This window comes from Furipterus horrens, unplaced genomic scaffold, assembly GCF_987537825.1.
Source record: "Furipterus horrens unplaced genomic scaffold, mFurHor1.1.pri manual_scaffold_9, whole genome shotgun sequence".
Classification (NCBI taxonomy): domain Eukaryota; kingdom Metazoa; phylum Chordata; class Mammalia; order Chiroptera; family Furipteridae; genus Furipterus; species Furipterus horrens.
The window spans coordinates 37,958,780-37,984,297 of NW_028327179.1; the positions used below are offsets into that span (position 1 = coordinate 37,958,780).

The 25,518-nt window shown below is 38.6% G+C and overlaps 1 protein-coding gene across 1 annotated transcript in view; it reads left to right on the plus strand.

Moving 5' to 3' along the window:
* Nucleotides 1-1,968: 1,968 nt before the first annotated feature.
* ELAPOR2 (endosome-lysosome associated apoptosis and autophagy regulator family member 2) overlaps nt 1,969-25,518 on the plus strand; it is a 190,891-nt gene continuing 167,341 nt past the window's right edge. The window contains exon 1 of the mRNA XM_090287277.1: nt 1,969-2,258. Coding sequence (XP_090143403.1) covers nt 2,073-2,258 — 186 coding nt within the window. The 5' untranslated portion in view covers nt 1,969-2,072. The remainder of the gene's footprint in view (nt 2,259-25,518) is intronic.

The following is a 25,518-nucleotide window of genomic DNA, read 5'->3' on the forward strand; positions in this document are numbered from 1 at the left end:
GAAACAAAATTAAAAAGACTACAAACTGAGAAAAATATTTGTGACATAAATGGTAAATAAAGGTATAATACACATAGTTTATAAAGACTGCTGACAAATTAATAAAAAAGATGGAACTTCAATAGAAAAATGGCCAAAGAGTGTCAGTGGGAAATCACACACACTGATAAGTGAAAAGATAGTCAGTAAATATATATGAAAAATTATTCAATGTTCCTAATTATAAAAATACATTTAAAAATACTAGTAAGATAACATTTTTCTTCTACCCAAATGGTAAATACGTGAAATATAATCTAGAATTTTGTGAAATAGTAGCATAAACTGTTGGTCACAACTGATGTAAAATTTTTGGAGAGAATTTATGCAGTAATCGTCAAAAACTTTAAAAATACACAGAATATGTACCAATGGCATTCATTCTAGAATTCTAGATAGCATGGAATACTTGTGAAACAATGCTTAATATCCAATAGTAAAGTGCATATATCCAAACAGAATATATTATACAGTTGTTAAAACTGTGTTGTCAGAGACTAACAAATTGAAAAAATATTCCTGTTGCTAAAGAAAAAATAAAAGCAGGTTACAAATTTTAATTCCATATTTTCAGTATACACTCATATAAAAGACCAAGAAGGAAATTCCTCAAGATGATAATACCTTTAATAGCATCATCTCCGGATGGTGGGTTCCCTAGTTTTTATATTCCTCCTGAGACTCTTGAATGCTTTCCAAAATATTTACGAGAATAAAACTTTCACAGTACTTGGTGTGCTAACTAGGTTGGTTAGAGCATCATCCTGATATAGGGAGGTTGTGGTTTCATCCCAGGCCAGGGCACATACAAGAAAGAACCAATGAATGCATAAATAAGTGGAACAATAAAGCAACCACCCCCATCAATCAACAAAAACATTTAAAAAACTTTCATGTTTCATGTGAAAATGCTTATTAAAAGGACATTAGAAACAGTGCCACAAATTCAAGTCAATCTGTATTGAGTCTGTCAGATTAGAGTTCTCCAGGTACTCAATTATCAGAAATTTGAGTGTCCTTTTTGAACAAAAGTATAACAGCCCTTCTGAGAAGGGGCCTTTGAGATCCTCAACAATGACAAGGAATCATGTCCATCTTGTTTACCACTTGATGCCCAACAAGGAGGTCAGTATGGTTTTGAATAAAAGAAAAATTGAAAACCTCCCCAGTCATTGTACAGATGGAGAAACGGCTTCCTCCAGAAACAAAAGGACTTACTTGCCTAAAGGTTGCACATGTTATCCCCATAAAATTACCTCAACAGCATCAATAATTACACTAGTACTACCAACACATACTATGTCTGCTTGCCAGGCACTCTTCAAGTGCTTTATGTACATCAATTTATTTAATCTTCGTAACAACCCTATGGGTTAGGTATTGTTATGATTTTCATCAAATAGTTGAGAAAACTGAACCACGAACTGCATTTATATTTCATTATCCTTTCTTCCTCGCCATTTCTCGCAAACCCTAATCACCTAAAAATTCTATCTGATGCTAGCTAGTTTGGGTTCTTAAGAAGGGATGTTTCTAGGGTGCATCTGTGTCTGCTTGTGTGAGATGCGGGAAGTAGAGATTTTCTAGATTCGCCGCCGGAAAACAGTGTCTTGATGTCCTGTATTCTACTCTGACTCATTCCTGGAGCGCCTCTCCCGGTGGGCCTAGGGGACTGGAGATCAGAGACACTGCCGGGTTCCCCGGCCTCTCTCGTCCTCTATAGCGTAACGAGGCTCCCGTCCCAGGCGGCCGCGCAGCCCCTTGCAACGCGCTGGGCTGGGCCGCAGCCCGCTCCCGCGCCCGCGCCACCTGCTCCCCAGATCCCGCGTCCCCGCCCCGCGTCCCGCCCCCGCGCCGCGCCCCGCGGTCCCTCCCTCCGGCGTGACGGGAGCACAGGCGCCGGCTGCCCTGCCCGCGAGCGCAGCTGAGCTGTCAGCGGTCGACCGGGCAGGGGGCGATCGAGTGGCGAGCGGAGCGCGTCTCACCCGGGCAAGCTGCCTTTCCGCCGGCCCGCCGACCTTAGCGGGAAGGAGATGCTGCTCCGCGCCCCGGGGCCAGCGCGCGGGAGGGGTCGGGGGCGGCCGCCGGGGGCTCCCGGCTGCGGGCTCTCGCGGTCCTGGAGCCCCGCCTGGCTTTGCTGCTGGCTGCTCGCCGGCTGCCCGGCGGCCTGGGCTGGGGACCTGCCCTCCTCCAGTCGCCCGCTTCCTCCTTGTCAGGAGGTGAGCTGCACCTGGTCCTTTACCTGGAGTTAGCGGGGGAGGAAGTGGAGGGAGCGTAAGATTGGGGTAGGATGGTGCATGCTATTGCTCTCTGCCGTTGCCTCTTTCCTTCCCGGGAGGACAGGGGTTTTCGTTTGTTTCACGGGATGAAGTTGCCCGCCCCGGGAAGCTGGCCGACTGAGGGTGTGTGGCTTTACTGTCTTTAGGGTGATGCTTTTCTGTTCGTGTTTTGAGGGCTCTGAAGGACTTTGTGGCGCCCTCTTTGGAGTGTCAGCCTTGATGACTTGGGGCCGAGGGAGATTTCAGCTAGACGAGGAGACTGGGGAAGACCTGCCGGTGGGATTTGGAGACCCGTCCCTTCACAGCTTTTCCAGGGAGCCAAATACTGCCACCGGAGGGTTTCCCGCTCTTCCCCTCCTCTTCCTCCCTCCACTCTCGGGTCTCTATGAACCCCTTCTTCCAACTCCCTGCACCCAGCTTTATGATAAGGCCCTAGGGGGTTGCTAAACCAGTGTGTGGTGTCACTTGGCAACGTTTTGGCAAAATACGGATCTGCATTAGGAAGGAAAAAGGAGTGTGTACTTAGGGAGGAGGCGGGTTGGTGATCTAGAAAATCAGAAAAGACAGAATGAATATGCTCCTCTGGGAGGTGTTCATCACCTGGCTGAAGCATCGCCACTGTGTATTTTATTGCTTGAGATTACTGTTGATATACAGCCAAGAAGAATAAATTATGGGTTATGAGATTTTCTCTTGCTTTTAGGGTAACAGGACTTGGTGTGCCAAAAATTTACAGGGGTGTCATTGGTACCTGTATTGGGTGTTTATCTTTTCCTTTAGTGTTCCAGAAAGTGCATCTCTTAATGAAAATCAATAAGAGGAAGAAAGCAACATTTCTGACCTATTTTGAGTGATTATGTTTTTTAGAAAGATTGCTAGGAATCAGGGTGATGGGTCATTTTCATTTATGTAGCAAAAATAGTTTAGCTAATAGCCCCATGTGGGAAGAAAGGCTAGACCCTGTTTCTTTGTGTATGATGCTGTCACTTTTGAGTTTTACCTAGGCTTGAATTACAGAATATCTGCATTCTAGACATCGCCCATCATCCATAGGTTTCATCTTCCTCTCCCATAGTACAAGTCCCAGAGCAGACTGAAACAAAGAAAAGATCAAAGGCATGTGTGGGAACACACAGTAGTGTTGAAACTGGAGCAGTCAGGGCAAGACCTCAACAAGCAGCTGTGTTTAATTTCCGATTTTATTAGTATAATTAGTTGTCTAATCTGTATTTTTCAACTTTACCTATCACCTGGAAATAATCCATTCTTCCAGGTTTCTACAGAAAGCTGCTGCTTGGACCTCCTCAGATTGAACAGTTGCAATAGGACAGACTTGAAACCCTGCCTTCAGCCTGAGTCCTAAGCTGCAGAACATATTTCTTATCTGAAGTTAAAAGTCTTAAGCTTCTTGTAACATTAATTCTTACTAATGAAGAATCTATGTAACATGGGTAAAGTCAACTGGGTGTGTGTGATGCTTTTGGTTTCCACAACTAGGCTGATCTTTTAGATAGCGTGTTTTACACATGTACACCTAGAAAGAATGGAATAAGAGTTTGCAACCTAAGACAGAAATATTGCAATGAGAAGCAGGAAGATGACAAAAGGTTCAAGAAGGCTGTGTCCAATTAGAAATAACATGTGACTCAATCCTTTGAGGTCTCAAGTTTGAATTTCCCTCTGAAAATGGGAATAAGTTAAATAGAAGGATTCTACTGAGCATGTTTGGGATTTTTAGAAGTGATGGTGCACAGATCCATTTGTATTCTTCCTGATGACTGACAAACAGCTGCAAGATGGTTGACTGGGAGTTAGAGGTTCCTTTGGAAATAGAAGAGGCCAGGTAATGTCTTAGGGTCTGAATCTGCTTCTTGGTATTTGGTCTGACCAGCTGACCTAATTTATAGAATTGATCATTGTTTAAGAGAAAAGTGAGGAGGGCAGGTGCTTTTCAGGCTTTGAGGTTAAAGGTCTGCTTATACTTTCGGGTGGGAAGGGGAATTCGTCTCTGATATATAGCTATGGAAATGTGAACAAAGACTGTCAAAGTAACTATTTTGTGCCCACTCCTGCTTGTTTATCCCTTTCCACTCTTTAGTAACAGAAAAGGAGGTGAATGCTACATGTAAAGGACAGCACCATGTGGTTGAGGGGTGGGGGCAGAATGAGAGCAGTTCAAGTGAGGGGTTTTGAGGCTGGAAACTAAAGCCAACTGAACAATATAAGAGAATGTTGAAACAGAGGGTGGGAAATATCTGCATTATTCTTTCTTTTCTTTTTTAAAAAAATATTTATTTATTTTTAGAGAGGGGAAGGGAGGGAGAAAGAGAGGGAGTGAGGAAACATCAATGTGTGGTTTCCTCTCATGCACCCCCAACTGGGGACCTGGCCCAAAGCCCAGGCATGTGCCCTGACTGGGAATTGAACCGGCAACCCTTTGGTTCTCAGGCTTGTGCTCAATCCATTGAGCCACACCAGCCAGGGCTGCAGGTAATTCTAAACCTCATTTTCCCCCAGTGGTTTGAGTCTCCCTCCACTTATCAGTGTTTTTAGAAAAGTAGTCATGGTTAAATAAGTTACATAGACTCTCATTTTCCTTGCCTAGTTTTAGAGGAAAGCAATGAAGGGAAAAGGATGAGAAGCACAGAAAATTGGCCTGGGAGTAATCTGGTTATGATTGCCTGAGTTCAGAAAAAAATGCCTTTCAGAAAGACAACTGGATTATGGGTAAAGTTTCGCTTAGATTTTTGCAGAGGATTGTACTCTAGGGTAAAACTCATAAAATACAGCTTCCTTTGTCAAAGTCATTGGATTATGGGGTTGAAAAGGGGAGAAAAATGATTTCTTTGGAATGCTCAGCTGGATAAAATCAGCAGGGTGGAAGCACCAGCCCACACAGGAAGGCAATCATTTGGGAGACAAATAAAAGTAAAGTCAGTGCCAGCAGTTCAAGGACAATAATAGGATGTGACTTTGGTAGATTGTGTTTAAAAAAAAATTAATATGAGGGCCAGACATCAGAAAGTACAGAATTAATATTCTTCAGACTTTTTTTTTTTTTTTTTTTTAATGGGGGAACTTAGAAAGGATAGGTATCATCAGGGTTTCTTAGTATTTGTTTTTCACTTATAAACTGATAGTAACAAAAACTGATCTGCTTATATTTATTATGTGGATGAGGTAAATTTAATATAAGTTAAAGGAAAAAATATATATTTGAGAGTTGATTATTGCTCGATGAGTAGACCTTGATCCTGATATTTCAGGAAGGGTCCAGTGAGACTTCAGAGGGTCAGAGGACAGGCTGATCCAAGAACTGAATGGAATGGAATTTTTGACTCTGAATAATAGGACTTAATGTGGCTGCCTGAGGAAAAAAAGATAAAGGCCAACAGATGATTCAGAGCTGGAGTAAGGTATCAGAAGATAGAGTGCATGAGAGTAAAAAGAACAGAACTAAGTGGGTTATGTGTGCATTATTTAAATTTGGAAAATGAAATAACAAAATAGCTTTGAGTCTTACTTAATTCATTGCTGTAAAATCCTACATAATGCAGTTCTACTGGTCTCTCTGAATCTTGATTGAATGATGACTTTTTGACAACAATATTTATTACAAAAACATCTTTTGAGCTTATACTTTGTGCCAGGTGAAAAGTCAGTTGGTGTGACATTACAAATTAAAAAAAAAAAATTAGGTAGGGAACAGATGGATAATGCGAACAAACAATTACAATGAAGTGCTTTGGTGTCATGGGAGAAGAAGGGGGACCTCAAATCTAGTGGGGAGTATGAGAAAAGGTCCTACAGAAGAAGTGAGTGGCACCTGAAAGATAAGTAGGAATTTGCCAAGCAGACAAAGGTCAGATGTGAGTGTGGGCTAGTTTGGGGGGCAGACAGTTCTGGTGTAGAGCACATTGAAAAAGGGCAGAAACAAAACAACATTGTTATAGTTGGTTATAACTGGAGTACAATGTGCTGTGAGGAGCTTAAGGAGAGATGAGTGTGAGAGGAAGACAGAAGCCTGAATATAATGGACCATATATTATGCTAAGAAGCTGGTCTTCTTTTGCTAGGTGATGGGGAACAATAGAAGCAATAAAACATGCTTTAGTTTGACAACAATGTGGAGGCCATGTTAGAGGGGTGGGAAATACAATTGCTAGGAACAATTGTAATAGTTCAGCTAAAGGGTGATAGACTCAATTAAGGAATAGCAATGAAGATGGAAAAGAGGGCAAGGTGTTAGACAGACTTGATGTAAGTGGTTGTGGAGGGTGAGGGGGTGAAAGGTTCTGCTTGAGTAAAACCTCCTCTGTGAGGAGGAATGTGAGGAAGAGGAGATAAGGATTTTGGTTTTGGAGAGGCTGACTTTCAGAGGGTTGTTCAGTAGGCAGTTGGGTCTCAGGCCCTGTTACTCAGGGTCGTGGTCTGTATTGATGTGGGGCTATAGGAAGCCTTGAATGAAAGGCACTGGTTGGAACTGCTGGGTTGGATGAGATCATTCAAGAAGTGAGAACAAAGGATGAAAGATAGGACTTGGGTTTTACCAACACTATGGGGCCTGGGATGGGGGACAGAAATGGAGGAGTCCTCGAAGACATGTAAGTAATGGCTAGCAGAAGGGAAATGGGACAGTACAGAGTTATAAGGAAGGGGAGAAAAGCCCTTGAAGAAGAAAGGCATGGGTGTGGTTTCAATTGCCCAAAGAAATTCAAATGAGATGAGAACTGGGAAGGGAAAATTGAGTTTGACAGTTAGGTCACTAGTGCTCAATGCCAGAGTGGTCCCCGAGGAGTGTCGTAGATGAGTTAAAAATTAACTGGAGGTGAGGCAGTGGTGATAGAATATATTTTTATTCCATAGCCTTCCTAGATTTGGTAAGAAATTGAGTCTTCCAAGTCCACCTAAATCAGAGAACTTGAAAATGGCCTTACTGTCTGTTTCAGACTTTGATGGGAACAGTTAAGAAATCTCTTTTCTGCAGGAAGTCTCTGAAGGTCATGGGCTATGAGTGAGGGTGTCAGAGATTCTAAAGCCACAATATTGCTGAAGAAGTTAGCACTCCATCTCTGTTTTCAAGGAGTTAACAAAATTAATCTTGCCTGCTATGCTTGTAGATGTGAATTTTCCATTTCAGGTTCTTATGCTTAGAACGATTTCTCATTTTTAGGCAAATGTGAGCAAGTATTCACACCATCAATATTTACAATGTAAAACTAAGAGTTGACAGACCTGGAAGTGTCATATTTTAGCACAAGGGATAGAAATAACAGAACATAGTATGGAGTGGCACGTTTTCCCTATCATAGCAAATTCTTCAGCAGTGTCTTGGATCTTATAGTAATTCTTTATTGTCAAAAAACACCAGTCAAATTTTGGTTGCCTTTGCTTCCACCTGAAGAAACCATGGGTAATTCAGGTCCCTTTCTGCCTTTCTTAATCTAAGCTACATATAATATTTTAATATTAAGCCCGTATTTATTGTGTACTTATGTACCAGGCAGTAGCAGTAAAACGATGGACAAAACATATGGCCCCTGCCCACATTGAGCTTTGTAATCTCATGGGGGCAGTATCAAAACAATGCTACATATCATGTGATTACATTTGCCATAAGTGCTATGATGCAAAATGACTGTGCAGTGGGAGCGTATAGCTTTTCTATTACAGAGATAGGGTGGGGGTGGAGAGCCTGAGGAAGCGATGTTTAAGGTAAGACTGAAAGGATGAGTAGGAATTTTCTGGATGAAAGTCATATAAGCTGGTGATAGACCATCTCACACAGAGGAAGCCTCCTGGCTTACATCAATTGCTCTATCCTCCTTTAACCCTTCCTGGAGTACTACAGACCAATGATTTTTTTCTCTTCTCTGGATTCCAGTCACAGCCCATTGTTTACTCTTGGGCATACATAGGTTGTCTGATAAATGTTCTGTACACATAGGACCACCCTTATGTAGACAGGAGAATTGTACCGTGTACCAGAAAACCAAGCTGTGGGGCCCCGTAAGAGTCAGAATCCATTCAATGCTTAGTGTGCCCAGCCAGCCACCCTGACACAGGTCTGCTGTGTCCATAAGGCAGGGGCACCATTATCTAAGTCACACAAAGGTGCCATATGTTTTACCATAGGCTCTGAATGTGCACACCTGAAGTACATGATCTTTTCATTGAGAGCAGGATTTCATCATCTTATCCAGCAAAAGTGATGAAATATCTTTTTGTGTAAGGCACATTAGAGGTTTTAAAAAATGAAAAAGATACAGCAAGTCCTCTTCTCTGGAAGCACTAATCACTACCTTGAAAATACTGTAGAGAAGAGTGGATGGCTTCCACTTTTTCAGTTATAAAAAGGAATTGATTTTTTTAATTGTTGTTTATTACTGTTGTCCCAATTTCCCCCCATTGGTCTTTCCTGCCCTGCCCCCCACCCCCTGCTTCAATAGTTAATTTCACCCTGTTTTCCATGTCCATGGTCATTTATACCTGTTCCTTGACTAGACCCTTCCCCTTCTTTCCCGACTTATCCCCTGCCCCTCTCCCCTCTGGTCACTGTCAGTCTTCCTTGTTTCCACACCTCTGGTTCTATTTTGCTCATATGTTTTGTTCATTAGGTTCCTCTGATAGGTGAAATCATATGGGATTTGTCTTTCATGACTGGCTTATTTCACTTAGCATAATGTCACAAAATGTAGGAGTTCCTTCTTTCTTTCTGCTGCATAGTATTCCATTGTGTAAATGTACCATTTTTTTTTAATACATTCACTTACTGATGGGCACTTAGGGTCTTTCCAGCACTTGGCTATTTTAAATAGTGCTTCTATGAACATTGGGGTGCATAGGTTCTTTTGAATTGGTGTTTTGGGATTCTTTGGGTATAATCCCAGCAGTGGATCGCTGGATCAAAAGGCAGTTCCATTTTTAGTTTTTTGAGGAAATTCCATACTGTTTTCCATAGTGGCTGCACCAGTCTGCATTCCCACCAACAGTGCAGTAGGGTTCCCATTTCTCCGCATCCTCGTCAGCACTTGTTGTTTGTTGATTTGTTTATGATGGTCATTCTGACTGCTGTGAGGTGGTATCTCATTGTAGTTTTAATTTGCATCTCTCTGATGGCTAGTGATGTTGAGCATTCTTTTATATGCCTATGGGCCATCTCTATGTCCTCCTTGGAGAAGTATTTATTCAGGTCCTTTGCCCATTTTTTAATTGGATTGTTGAGTCATATGAGTTCTTTATATATTATGGAGATTAAACCCTTGTCTGAGGTATCATTGGCAAATATGTTTTCCCATATAGTTGGTTTTCTTTTCATTTTGATGATATTTCTTTAGCTGTGCAGAAGCTTTTTAATTTGATGTAGTCCTGTTTATTTATTCTTTCCTTTATTTCCCTCGCCCTAGAGGATATATCAGTGAAAATATTGCTGCATGGGATATCTGAAATTTTATTGCCTGTGTTCCCCTGTAGGACTTTTATGGTGTCATGCCTTATGTTTAAGTCTTTTATCCATTTTGAGTTTATTTTAGTGTATGGTGGAAGTAGGTGGTCTAGTTTCAATTTTTGTGTGTACCTTTCTAGTTCTTCCAACACCATTTATTGAAGAGTCTATTTTGACTCCATTTTATGCTCCTGCACCCTTTGTCAAGTATTAATTGACCATAGAGATATGGTTTTATTTCTGGGCTCTCTATTCTGTTCTGTGTGTCTGTTCTTATGCCAATATCAGACTATTTTGATTACAGTGGCCTTGTAGTATAATTTGATACCAGATATCATGATCCTCCTACTTTGTTTTTCTTTCTCAAGAATGCTGACATTATTCCAGGTCATTTTTGTTCTATATCAATTTTTGAAATATTTCTTCTAAATCAGTGAAATATGTCATTGGTATTTCAATAGGGGTTGCGTTGAATCTGTAAATTGCTTTGGATAATTTGGACATTTTAATGATGTTAATTCTTCCGATCCATGAATATGGTATATGCATCCATTTATTTGTATCTTCCTTAATTTCTTTCTTCAGTGTTCTGTTTTTTTCCGAGTACAGGTCTTTTATCTCATTGGTTAAGTTTATTCCAAGGTACTTTATTTTTCTTGTTGTTATAGTAAATGGGATTTTTTTCCTGGTTTCTGTTTCTGATATTTCATTGTTAGTATACAAAAATGCCTTTGATTTTTGAATATTGACTTTGTATCTTGCTACTTTGCCAAATTCACTTATTAAGTTGAATAGATTTTTGGTGGAGCCTATAAGGGTTTCTATGTATACTATCATGTCATCTGCAAATAACAACAGTTTTACTTCCTCCTTTACAATTTGGATGCCTTTTTTTTCTTGTCTTATTACTGTGGCTAAAATTTTCAATACTATGTTGAATAAAAGTGGTGCAAGTGGACAATCTTGTCTCATTCCTCATCTGACAGGAAAAGCTTTTAGTTTTTGCCTGTTGAGTATGATGTTGGCTGTAGGTTTCTTATATATGGCCTTTATTATGTTGAGGTATGCTCCCTCTATTCCCACTTTGCTGAGGGTTTTTATCATAAATGAGTGCTATACTTTATCAAATGCTTTTTCAGCATCTATTGATGTGATCATGTGATTTTTGTCTTTCATTTTGTTTATGTGGTACATTATGTTTATAGATTTGAAAATATTATATTATCCTTGCATCCCTGGGATGAATACTTACTTGATCATGCTGTACGATCTTTTTAATGTATTGTTGGATCTGGTTTTTAATGTATTGTTGGATCTGGTTTCCCAATATTTTGTTGTGTATTTTAGCATCTATGTTCATCAGAGGGATTGGCCTGTAGTTTTCTTTCTTTGTTCAGTCTTTCTCTGGTTTTGTAATTAGGATAATGCTGGCCTCATAAAAGGAGTTGGGGAGTCTTTTCTTCTTGAATTTTTGGAATCATTTGAGAAGGATAGGAGTTAGCTCTTCCCTAAATGTTTGGTAAAATTCACCTGTGAATCTGTCCAGTCCAGGGCTTTTGTGTGTTGGGAGTTTTTGATTACTGTTTCAAATTCACTAGTTATTATCTATTTAGGCTTTTGGCTTCTTCTTGATTTAGTTTTAGAAGATCATGTACTTCTATAAATTTGTCCATTTCTCCCAGGTTGTTCAAATTCTTGGCATATAGTTGTTTGTAGTAATTTCTTACAATTCTATATATTTCTGTGGTACTGGTTGTAATTTCTCCTCTTTTTTTTCTTATTTTATTTGGGTCCTTTTTTTTTTCTTTTTTTCTTGGTGAGTCTAGTTAAAGGCTTGTCAGTTTTATTTATCTTTTTGAAGAACCAGCTCCTGGATTTATTGATCATTGAATTGTTCTTTTAGTCTCTATGTCATTATTTCTGCTCTGATCTTGATTATTTCCTTCCTTTTACTCACTCTGGGCTTCATTTCTTGTTCCTCTAGTTCTTGTAGATGTAGGGCTAGGTTGTTTATTGGAGATTTTTCTGTCTTTTTTAGATAATCTTGTATGCTATGGACTTCCTTCTCATGACGGCTTTGGCTGTGTCCCATAGGTTATGGGCTGTTGTGTGTTCATTTTTTGTTCCAGAAACTTTTTGATTTCTTTCCTGATCTCATTGTTAACCCATTCATTATTTAATAGCATGTTATTCATTCTCCATGAATTTGTATGTTTTTTAGTTTTTCCTTGAGCTTGGTTTCTATTTTTAAGTCACTGTGGTCTGAGAAGATGCTTGATATGATTTCAATTTTCTTGAATTTGTTGAGGCTTGTATTGTGTCCTACTATTTGGTCTATATTTCAAAATATTCCATGTGCATTTGAAAAGAATGCATATTTTGCTTCTTCGGGGTGAAAGGTTCTGTATGTCAGTTAAGTCCTTTTGGTTTTGAGTATTGTTCAATGCCACAACATCCTTGTTTCTTGCTTGGAGATCTATCCATTGTTGACAATGGTGTGTTAAAGTCCCCTACTATGAGTGTGTTGCTGTCAATATCCTTCTTGAAGTCCTCCAAGATTTCCCTCATATATTTGGGCTCTCTCATGTTGGGTGCATGTATGTTTACAAGGGTTATATCTTCTTGATGGATTATAACCTTAAGTACTATGTAGTGTCCTTTTTTGTCTCTTTTATGGCCTTTGCTTTTAACTCTATTTTGTCTGATATAAGTGTGGCTACCAGCTTTTTTTCATGTCTCTTTGCTTGGAATAATTTTTTCCATCCCATCACTTCAGTCTGTGTAGATATTTTTGTTCTGAACTGGGTCTCTTGTAGACAACACATATATGGGTCATGTTTTCTTATCCATTCAGCTACCCTGTGTCTTTTAATTAGAACATTAAATTCATTTATATTTAAGGTTATTTTTAAAAATATTTTATTTATTTATTTTTAGAGAGAGGGGAAGGGACAGAGAAAGAGAGGGAGAGAAACATCAATATGTGGTTGCCTCTTGGATACTCCCAACTGGGGACCTGGCCCACAATCCAGTCATGTGTCCCGAGTGGGAACTGAACCAGTGACCCTTTGTTTTGCAGGCTGGCACTCAATCCACTGAGCTACATCAGCCAAGACTAAGGTTATTTTTGATAGATACTTATTCATTGAAAATTTTTCCCTTTATTCCTGTGTTGCCCCCTTCCTCTCTCTCTCTTCATCTTCTTTTTTAAAAAAATAATTTATTTGTTTGTTTGTTTATTTATTTTTAGAGAGAGGGGAAAGGAGAAAGAGAGGGAGAGAAACATCACTGTGTGGTTGCCTCTCACTCGTGCCCTCAACTGGGGACCTGACACGCAACCTAGTCATGTGCCCTGACTGGGAATTGAACCAGCAACACTTGGTTCTCAGGCCAACGCTCAATCCACTGAGCCACAGCAGCCAGGTCTTCATCTTCTTAAAGCAGTCCCTTTAGCATCTCTTGCAATGCTGGTTTGATGGAGATGTATTCTTTTTGCCTTTTCAATTTTTTTTTGTCTGGGAAACTCCTTATTTCACCTCCCATTTTAAATGAGAGCCTTTCTGGATAAAGTGGTCTTGGTTGTAGGCCTTTGCTTTTCATTACTTGAAATATTTCTTGCCATTCCCTTCTGGCTTGTAATGTTTCTGTTGAGTAATCAGCTGATAGCCTTATCAAAGCTCCCCTGTATGTTACTAGCTGTTTCTCCCTTGCTGCCTTTAGAGTTGTATCTTTGTCTTTACCTTTTTACATTTTAATTATGATGTGTCTTCGAGTGGACCTTTTTGGGTTCATCTTGATTGGGACCCTTTGTGCTTCTGTACTTGAGGTGACTTTTTCTCTCATTAAGTTGGGGAATTTTTCTGTCATTACTTTTCAAATAGGTTTTCTGTCCCTTGCTCCTCTTCTTCTCCTTCTGGCCCTATGATACAGATATTATTTCATTTCATGTTGTCCTGCAGCTCCCTTATCCCCCTTCATTCTTTTTCAGTTTTTTTGTTTGTTTGTTTTGTTTTGTTGCTCCACCTGGGAGTTTTTCCCTACCTTGTCCTCCAGCTTGCTGATTTAGTCCTCTGCTTCATATAGCCTGCTTTTAATTCCTTCTACTGTGTTCTTCATTTCAGTATAAGTTCCTTGTAGCTTCCCTGGAGTTCTTTGTAGTTCTCACTGAGCTCATTGAGCATCCTTATAACCATTATTTTGAATTCAGTGTCTGAGAGTTTGCTTGCCTCTATTTCATTTAGCACTCTTTCTAGGGATTCCTCCTTTCCTTTTAGTTGGGGGTTGTGTCTTTGTCTCCCCATTTTAGGTGACTCTTCTCATTTGTTTCTGCTTCTTAGATTAATCTGTTTTGACTCCCTGTCTTTGTGGTGTGCCCTTCTGTTGTAGGAGACCTGTGGGATTTAGTGATGGAGTCTTCATGATCTCCTGAACTTGAGGCTCTTGGGATTCCCTTTATGCCATTTATGTGGACTCTCTGGTTGTAATTGAGTTTTGGTTGTTGTTGGTCATTCTTTGGTGCATCCTCTTCTCTGTCTGGCTGACTGAGATTCACTCTGCTCACCATGTCTTGTATGTTGTTGTACTGGGGCTGCCAGAATAAAACCAAACATCCCAGGAAACAAGCACATACCTGAAAAATAATCCCCCTCCCACAATCACACTATCAACAGCAAGTGAGCCAATATTAATAAAGGTATAAAGACATAAAGACTATTACAAGAAAGGTAAAATGAATATGAGATGACTAACTGAAAGAAAAATGATTTTGAGAGGGTAAGGGGAGGAGCAATAATAAGAGTAAAGAACAGAGACAAGGCAAAGAGAGAGAGAAAGTAAAATTTACATCATAAATGAAAAAAAGGGATGGAAGAAGGCAGAATAAAGTAAGAGAAGGGGAACATAGAGTATTAGGTTTAAACAGAAATTTAAAAAATATATAGTGAGAGAGATAAAAAAAGAAATAGGAACCAAATTGGAGGGAAAGATCCACCACAGCCCTATCAACCACAAAAGAGCAAAGATTAATATAGGTGGGATGGGAATAAGAGGGGAAAAAGAAATAAAAGCTTAAGAGATGTCTAGAGGAAAGAAAAGTGATTTTGAGAGGATAGAGGGAGAAGGAATACTAAGAGTGAGGAATGAAAACCAAGCTAATACAGGGAAAAATTCAAATTTAAAATGAAACAAAGAAGGGCTGGATGAAGGCAAAACGGAGTAGGAGAGGGGAGCAGTAAAACTTGAGATTTGAAATATAAAAATAGTGAGGGTCTAGGAATATGATTGAAGAAGTGCAACAACTACTATATCCACAACCAACGAGCAGAGATTGATAAAGGTGGAGAGAGAATAAGGGTATTTTAAGAATGGGAAAGGGAATGTGAGATGACTAATGACAAGAAAAAAGGTTTTGAGAGGCTTGAGAAGAGAGAAATATTAAGAGTGTGGAATGGAAACAAGTTGTAGTAAGAGAGAAGGTAACATTTAAAACAAAAATAATAAGAAATAAGGTAGAATGGAGAAGAGAAGGTAGGAGCAAAATATGAGATTTGAAATAAACTATAATATAAAAACCTAGTGACTTAACAGGCACAAATGTACAAGAAATGAATGTTAAAAAGCTATGCAAGAGAGAAAATAATGCAAATCATGAAAAAGACCGTGGTGATATTTGTCTCAGTTGTATCTAGCGTTTACCGCTTTCTTCTCTTTCTGTATCTGCCCCTGGTGATGTCAGGTCATGTCCTAGTCTGGCCCTAAGCAGCCTGTTCGGGCCTACCGGTGATCCAGTCTGTGGCTCTCTCCTTCAGTTGTTAATCTAGTCAATCTGTAATCATCAGTCAGGCTTAAGTACCACAGGTGGGGCAGAGAAATTCTTGTGGGCTGGTCTATTGCTTCCCCTCAGGCTTATGCTACTTGGAAGAGGGTGGTCTGTCTGAGCAAGATGGCTCCTGCAGTATGTGGGATGAGATAGCACGGGGATCCTGGTAGCTGCAAAAGAAACGTTATGCCTTGGCCCTTTAAGAGGCTCCCTGTGTCTCCAGCTGTCATCTCTCCCTGGCAGATAGAAACCCTGCTGCTTTTCACAGCTGGATATTATCTGGGTTCCTTTCTGGCTCTGATGTTGTAGGCTGGAGAGCCTAGCTTGGAGTTTAGACCCCACATTTCTCGGGGGGGGGGGACTTGGCTGCTGAAATTTCCCTTTGGCTCTTCAGCTGCCACCCATGGGAGCCCAGCCATCCTTCTAGCACCTCCTCTGCACTCTGTACCAGGCATATTGTGATGAAGCGGCTTCTTCTGTCTGTCTGTGGTTATAAGGCTTCTCTCCAGCTAGTGTTCAGTTGCTTATTCCAGATGATTTCTCTACAATTTAGTTGTAATTCCAGACTGATCTTGGGAGGAGGTTAGTGTAGCCTCCACTTACTCCTCCTCCATCTTGGATCTCTGAATGCCCTGATATATCAGAAATTGATCTTTATAAGACATTTAAACCTAATTGACATTTTCTCTCAGGAGGACCAGATTAAAGACTCTGAAATAAAAACACAGTGATCAGATTATATTGAAATTTATTCTCAACTCAATTTACAGCTCTAGAGTTCAAGATAACATTTATTCCTTATTCAAAGCTTCCCTTTTATAGGCTCTTTACTCTAGGTCAGTGGTTCTCAAAGTGTGATCCTAGGACTGGCAGTGCCAACATTACCTAGGAACTCGTTAAAAATGCAAGTTCTTGGGTCCTGACCCACTCTACTAAATCTCAAACCCTGGGGTTGAGACCCAAAGATGTATGTTATAAGCAGCTCTCTAGGTATTATCATGCACCCTGAAGTTGGAGATGCAGATATAAAGTGAGGAACACAGTTTGGGGTCGAAATCCAGGGATGAGGTTCATTGCTAAAATTCCTTCAACTATAGCCCTTGCTTACTTCCTGTTTCTGCAGGGCATCCTAGAAACTCCTAAAATTCTCGCACCAAATGGAGTGTGAGCTTCTCTCATTACCATGAAGTACGTCAGCAAGCATTTTTCAATTATTTTCTATACACCAGGCACTAGAGAAGATGCTGGAGGCAGAACATGATGCAGAGACTATTGTTATCCATCTGTGGGGGCTTATAGCCCAATAGAAGACATAAGCATGGAGATTAAGTACATCTCTTTGAGATGGACAACAGAGTAGAAAAATATGCTGCTAGTAAGAGGTAATGGGCTCTGGCCAGTGTGGTTCAGTTGGTTGGAGTGTCATCCCTTTACCGAAAGATTGCTAGTTCAATTCCTGATCAGGACTCATGTGTGGACTGTGGGCTTAATCCCTGGTTGGGGCACATGCAGGAGGTAGCCTATGGGTGTTTCTCACATCACTCTCTCTCTTTCTCTCCCCTTCCCTTCCTCCCTCCCTCCCTGCCTCACTTTCCCTCTCCCTTCTCCTTGCTCTTGAATGAAATAAACTTAAAAAAAAAAAGAGGTAATGGTTAAGTGCTAAAACCATGGTGATAATGATAGCATAAGCCTTCTTTGGTAAATGTTTTCTGATATTTATTACTTATGGGTAAGGAGTGTTGTTTACATGTTGCTCCAACCACAGAGCATCTTCTTGTTATAGTAGAAGTAGCATTGAAGGTAATCAAAGCACTTACTCAGATCTGAGCCCTGCCACTGGTTTGTGTGACCTTGAGCAGATCAGCCTCTTTGAGTGTTTCTATGTCTGCATATGGAGATAGTAACTCCTGCCTTATCCACATTAGAGTTGCTGTGAGGATCAAGCTAATGCATTTGAAAATGCCTTGTAAATTTCAATGCAATGCCAGTTATTTGTTATTAAGTTAAGGACAGTATTTCTGTGGGTATGGATTGAAGTATAAAAGGACTGGGATGTAGATAGAAAAATTTGTTTACTTATAAAAATATGTTATAAGAGTATTTTTCTAATTATGGAAGTTGTGCATTATGAAATTTTCAAAAATAAAGGAAAGTATAAAAAATAAGCTCACATTCTTCCACTTAGTGATATTCAGTATTAATGTTTTAGCATATTTACTACATATATATATATTTCCTTTTTAAAAACCAAAAGTGAGCTCATATTGTATGTAGAAGTTATAACATTTTCTCTCATTGTAAGCAGTTCCCAATGATATTAATACTTCTTTATAAACATGTTTGTAAAATTTATAAAATTTTAAAATATTTTATATGTTGCAAAATATAACATCATTTGAATGTCTGCCAGTGTTTAGTTATGAGCTATTTACTTCATCATTTCAATGAAAACACTTTTTTCGAGGTGGAATGTAGCTGTCATTCCTCATCTTTACCTGCCTTATCAGAAACACTGGATCCAGTTGATTGCTCTGTCACCCCTGAAACTTTATACTTGGCTTCAAGCACACCATACTTTCCATGGTTTTTCTCTTAGACCACTGTGATCCTTCTCAGTCTTTGCCGGTTCTTCATCATCTCCTTGACTTCTTTACATGGGGGCATTCCAGGCCTTAACGTTGGCCCTCTTATCTTTTCTGCCATCCTAACACTCTTGGTGATGTCATCCAGTCTCTTGGCTTTAAGTACCATCTCTGTGGACAGCTCTAAAGTTCATGTCTCCTGGCCAACACTGAAAATTATAATTTATAAATTGTTACTAATTTGATGGTGGAAAATACTATCTCACTGGTATAATTTATATATCTTTAATCACTACAGAGGATCAATATTTTGCATGTCACTTACCTTTTTGTATTTCACTTTTCATGTTTAGGTGTTTTCACTTATTGTTTTCTTCATGTATAGGAGCTCTTCACACAGTACAGATAACACATATTCACTGACATATATTTCCATAGATCTTTTCCTGTCTACATGTTTTGAGACAATATAATGCCCAGAGAAAACAATTAATTAGGCCATAATAATGTATATGGAATTACTTCACTTAACATATCAAAATAGGAAAAATTTCAAAAACTGATATTTGGTACATAGTAGTTTATTACATTCCTACGATATATCAAGTCTTTTATGTGTTTGGCTGAGAAAATTACTGAAGCAACTGCAAAGTGAGCAAGAATTCTTGGGCTTGGATTGACAGTTTTTGTTCTAAGAATGTGTTTTTGAAATTTCAAGACAGCCCTACTTAATTCATTACTGTTACTTCTTTTTCCATGGCAATTCATGTTTATTTGTTCATCTAGCATTTAATGAGTTTTTATCATGTATTTCTCTCATAGGAAAATGAGTAATACATAAGTCTATGATTATAGTACAGATGGATTAAGTGCTATTTTGGAGTTATGTGCAGGGTTATAGAGAAGCAAAGAGAAGGGGCAATTAAACTAATTGAGCCTTGGTCTCAGAGAAAGTGCTGCTTGAGCTGAGTTTTGAAATATTTCTAGGAGTGCTTTATAGGAAGCACAGCAGCCAGCATACATCAGTGAAAGAAAATAGGTTGTATAACTGTCAGAGGAATTAAATCTTATGTTTATTTCAAGGGCTAGAGTGAAGGCTCATGGGTAGGAGTAGCAAGAGATGACTAGATTATGAAGAAGGCGAGATTGAGGGTCTTGTGAGGAAAGCTTTGGGGAGCCATTGACAGTAGATTAGAAAGATGATTCTGTTACTGAGTGGAGGAAAAGGGGAATCGTATTGGAGACAGGAGGATCAGATAGGAGACTGTTTCATCTTCCTTGGGGAGAAAAATAAAGACTAAGCAAATGACTGAATGGTGGGGGAGGTTAGAAGATCGATTTGACAGCTGAGTAATAAATTTCAGTCTACCATGACTTCTGGGTTTTTCACCCTGGACTACTGGGTAGATGCTCTGCCTTTCATTGAGATTGAATATTTAGGAGGAGGAGGAGAAGGTGACTGGAAGAGAGAGGATGAGTTCATTATTAGCATCCTGAGTTTATAGTGCCCACAGGACATCCAGACAGTGGTCTCCCAGAGACAGTGGATGTAAGGGAGTGTAATCAAGAGACAACTTGGGAGCAATGAGCTCATAAGAGGTAATTGAAGCCATTGGTATTGATGTAGTCACTTAGGCTCTGAGCACACAGTGAGAGTAGTGTGTTGAGGAGAGGGCTCAGGGAAACACCAGCGTTTAAGAAGCAAGCAGAGCAAGAAGTGATTGAGAATGAAACTGAAAAGGCACAGCCAGGAGAGTGACAGCCCCGAAACTGGCTGATGGTTGAAGGGATAGGTTACCAGTTATTCTGGAGTATGATATAGACATACGATTCATGATGTTCATAAGGCATTTGAAATGTCTTATCTTTGTGGACAAGATGCAGAAGTATATGCTGAATGATGGTATAACTAGGAAGATTATTGGCTATTTGAACACATGTACCCTTGTGTTATTAATTTAAGGAATTGGTGCTAAACTGAAGAAAGGTCTCCATGGTCTTAGTATCCAATCTGTATCCTGTTACTCTTGTAATCAGTGCTTTCGGTTTGAGGAGACTCAACCAAATTCTGTAAAGTCAGAAAGCTGGGCAAGATGCCTAATGAGTTGGAAAACAAAATTGAGATTCAAATGATGTTCAAAAGCTAGATAAACATAATGGTTTTAAATATAGACTGTCCTTTTTGGTTATGAAGTTTAGATGTTTAAGCACAGGATGAAGAAATCTTGCTTAAAAGTACTTTTGAAGGCACAAATGTCATGTGGCTACTAAAAGCAATGATGGGGTGAGGTGATGTCTTAGGCTCAATTAACGTGGGAAGAGGGCTTGGCTCATAGAAGGTAGACATTAAACTTATGCCATTAATTTAACTTAGGTGCAACATTTGAAGATGGACATTGAAATAGGGAGATGTTGGCTTGAGGTATGAATTAAGATGATGAATTATTTGAAAAGTATGTCCAAATAATTGGAGACTGATCAAAGGAATTGAAGATGCTTAGTTCAGAGAAGACTTAAGGGGGCCATGATAGTGAGCTTCAAATACATTAAGTGCAGTCATATATAAGAGACATTGGTATAATGAGGATTTAGAGAATAATATTAGGATTGTGGGTAATAGAAGATGTAGAATTTAGTTTATTCAAGAAGATATTTTATATCTGTAATTGTGTGCTGCTTCTTTGAACTCTGAAAGTCACAGGGTTTTTGTTTTGGACAAACTGCTGGCCTGGGTCTATTGGGCACCATGAATTCTGGCTTACTGCACTGTTCCTGTATTGCTAGGGTGGATTTAATGAATATATATACATTTCTACTGTAACAAGTAAGAAGATAAATTTTTATCTTTGTTGCTTTAGTCTTAGGATACATTCTTAATCTATTACCCTTGGCACTATATTTTAAGATTTCTATTGTGTAAACATAAAACAATGACCATTGTGTTTAATTTAACATTCTAAAATGAGAGTGGAAAGACTTGGCAATTGGAAATGTAAGTTTAACACAGACTTCTATTTAATAATTCTTGGGTATGTCAGTAATGCATACTAGGAAATAACATGAACCAAAATAACAGTAGACGCTTAACACAGAACTGATTCTGGTGTGCTAAGGAAGTGCTTCCCTATCAAAAGAGTAGATAAATATTAACATCATTTGCTCTGTTATTTTTATGGTTTCATTTTTTGCATTTTACCTTTTTAAAATTAAAAGCAAAAGATGTGCCTTCTAGAAAAATGAAGCAGCAAGAATGACCATAATCCCACCAAGTAAGCATAGCACTCAACATCTTTGCATTTATAACAGGAATAGTAAATAAAAAGAACAATAGCCAGGTATAATTATAAGACATTTATGTATTAGCTCATTCTCAAACTCTACTGAACTTGGTTTTCATACTTCCAGAATGGTTAAATAACTTGTGAGCCCAGCTGCTGCCCCGGTGTTCCCACTCTTAACCATCAGGCTCTGCTGCCTCTGTCATGTATATCAAATATCTTTGCATATATTTCATTATGAATACACACATGTGTTTACAAAATGGGAATATTTGTAAGGTACAGTTTAGTTTGGTAATCTACTTCTTTTGCCATTTAACAATATGATGTGAACTTACTCCCACATTTTGATTAATCTAGAATTTTATTCAGTGCTTGATGTAAGGTAAGCCTCTGTGTTTTCTAAATAGCCAGTTTTCAAAAACATTATTTTGAGCAATCCATAATTCATCCTTTCTCCACTGATTTGTGTTCTATACCATCTTCTATGTGGTATATGTAGTGTATATAATATACACAATCTCTTATTTTATATATAATACATAGCATATTATATATATACACAAACATTGATTTGATTTGTCTTGGGGCTGTTTCCTAAACTATTGATTAGCACCAAAATTGCACACAGTTTTATAATATGATTTTACATGATGCTTGCTTTTCTTTCATTGCAGGATTTCTCAGATCTTCTGATTCCCTTTAGTCTTCCAGTTCAACCAGAAAAGTTAAAAAAAAAAAATCTCACAGGAAATCTTCTCCTGGATTCTGTTAAATCTCTTTATTTATTTGGAAAAAAAATACCATCTTTCTAGTATCATCTTCACACTTGAAAACATGGGCTACTTCAGTGTTTGGAGCATTCTGTATTTCTTATTTGTATAGTCTTTGTATTTACAAAGTATTTTTTGTTACTATTTTCTGTGACAGTTTCTCTCTACCATTTTATCTTTTAATTGAATTTTCCCTGATACATTGAAAAACCATTGGTTTGAAATTAATTTTATATCTAACCTCTACCAGCATGGTCTTATTAATTCTTTGATTTTCTTGATAACAAGTACCATTTATTGAATAATTAAATGCATAAAACACTTTACTTATATCAATAGTAATTCTCATAGCAATCCATACCCCTGCTTTTAGAGATGAGGAAACTGAAGCTCTAAGGCAATTAATAACTTGCAAAAGATGACAAAGCTAGTGAGCCACAGGCTGGGATATATTTGTCTCCAGAGACCTCAGTTCCCACGGAATCCACCGCCTCCCAATCTGCCTGCACAGAAATGGTCTTTACTTACTGCTCTCTGCAACTGCTTCTAAGAGTCTGTGCATTAAATCTTATTAAGTTCACCCAGCAGCTACTTATAATATCTTACTCCTGTCAGTCATTTTTAAATTATTCCTTTTTTTCAAGGTAGTAACTCCTTTCTCACGTGTTCCAGAAACCTATCATCTCCTCCAAGGTCAATGCTAGTGTTCCACATGTTTTTACAAGGAGACCTCTCTGCACTGCTCTGTTTTGTTCACACACAGGTACATGGGTGGCCCATGGTCACTTGTCCTCTTCTCTCTAGGATGTGGTATCTCTACAGAATCCCTAGCCCAGCTTCTGTTGTCTGGTGAACTTTCTTCCCATGCTATGCCAGTCAACTGACGGGATCTCATCCTCTACTAGATCTTGATTAGGCCAATTTTGTTAGGAGAAGAATTTGTTTTAGAATTAAAAAATAACAGAGATGTCTGTGTTTCTTCCACAGTAATTGGCACATGACAAGCACTGAACGTAGAGCATATTCTACCTTTGTCTTTACCTGTACAAATCTGGGAATAAGGATAGAGATGAAGAGGTAAGCAAGTGTGAGAGGTGTTAGTCTGATGACATCCTAAACCAGAAGCCTGTCAAAATTAAAGGCCAAACTCTGCTGTTGAAAAAACAATATGATATGCAAAAGACAATTTAGAATACAGGTTGATGGGCCATAGTTCTATCATTTTACCACAATTATTTTATTTATTTAATAAAAAACTTTATTGCCTCACCCGAGGACATTTTTCTTTTCATTGCTTTTTTTTAGAGAGAGAGGAAGGGAGAGGGGAAGGAAGAGGGAACAACATGGATGCAAGAGAGAAGCATCAATTGGTTGCCTCTTGAATACGCCCACATCAGGGATCAATCGAACCCATAACTTAGGTATGTGCCCTGACTGGGAATCGAACCTATAACCTTTTGGTTATGAGGCAATGCTCCAACCAAATGAGCCACACCAGCCAAGACTTAGCACTATTATTTTGGTGTTTTTGTTTTCTTCTTTATCCTTCTTTCTATAAAGGTTTATATCATAATTTTGTGGGTCAGGCAATGTTTTAGGTGTTTTAGATATATGAACACATTTTAAAAGCAATCAGCTGTTATTAGTCCACTTGTTCATATAACTGATATTGCTTTAAAGTATTATTTAGATATTTTATAGAAAGTTTAAACAATTGCCTCAATTTTAAAAACTTTATTGATGATTCATTAAAGTATAATAATGTGTTCACTATACTTCAATGCATTTGAAGTATACAATATGGTCAGTTTTAACATATTATACATGCCCATGAAACAGTCACCATAAGCATGATAGTCCTTTCCAATATCCCTAAAGGTTTCTTACTTCTCATTGTAACCTAACCCTTCCTCCACCTTGTCCCCAGGCAGACATTGATCAGTTTTCCATCGCCACAGATTCAACTGCATTTTCTAAAATTTTATGTATAAATGGAATCATGACATGTACTCTTTGGGGGGGGTTGACTTTTTTCACTTAGCATAGTGATTTTGAGATTGATTTACATTGTGGTGTAATCAGTAGTTTGTTCCTTTTTATTGCTGAGTAGCATTCCATTGTATGACTATCCCACATATGCTTATCTCTTTTTAACATAATATAGTTCTAATCATAGTACTTAGTATTCTTAAACTCTAACATGATAATGTAATCTAGGGACATCAAGAACTCATTAGTTAAGTACTCCAAATAGGTTGTTTATGAAGTTCAGCAGCAGCAGCCTAAAATGTAAATGTAAAAGGGACTCAGGGTGTCCTGGGAGATAATTTAGTTTTCTGTTTCATTCAGTATTTAGTGCTATTGCAGATAAATCTTGATTTTGGAAGAGCTAATCATTCAGTCAGTTAGTTAGATATGCTTGTTGCGGAAACAGTTTCCACTTGCCTGCCTACTGTAGATCTTTTCATTATCAATTAATGAACACATGTCTTTCAGAGTGCAGGTGAGAAAGGTAGATCTCCTGCCACTCGGGGACAGGCTAACATGAGGACTTTTTTTAGTTCATGGTGATGGTGTTTGTGTACTCTCTGAATAATGAGAGCAGTCTTGTGTTCATTTGGAAGGATGATTAAATGTGTTAATCATTAGTTGAAATTACATTTCTATAAACATAAATTCAGCAAGATACCTAGGTTTAGTTGTATTTTTTCTTATTTTTTTTTTGTGGGAGGTGATGGAAATTTGGTTGACTAAAGACAAGGAGAATAAATATGATATGTTTGAATTCATGGCATGGGGTTTGGTATTCTCTGTGAATGGACACAGATAAAGGCAGTCCTTAGCCTGACCTTTTTTTCACTTATGACTTTTTTTTTCCTGACTTTATCTTCAAAACCAGACTTTTTACCTTTATTTCTTAATTTTCTACTCCCAACTCACCATAGTCTGGCTTTCATCCCAATCATTTTCCTAAATCTCCTGTTACCAGTGCTTCTTTCATCCTCCCCGTACTCCACTTTGCTGCAGCATTAACCCTGTTTCCATTCTGCTCCTCTGTTCTTGCTGAGATGCTGAAATCTGTATCACTGAATCTTTTATCCTTCTTTCTTTAGCTACTCTTCTTACTTCTTTATAAATATTGGTTATCCAAACTTTTGCTTTTGGTCTTTTCTTTGCATTGTTGATGTCATCTTGGACTCTTAACCATATTTTCTTTATTAATTTTTATATTAATGTAAATAGAAATAGTAAACATTTGTTATGAACAATTTAAATAGTTTGAACAAGTCAAAAGGATGAAAATT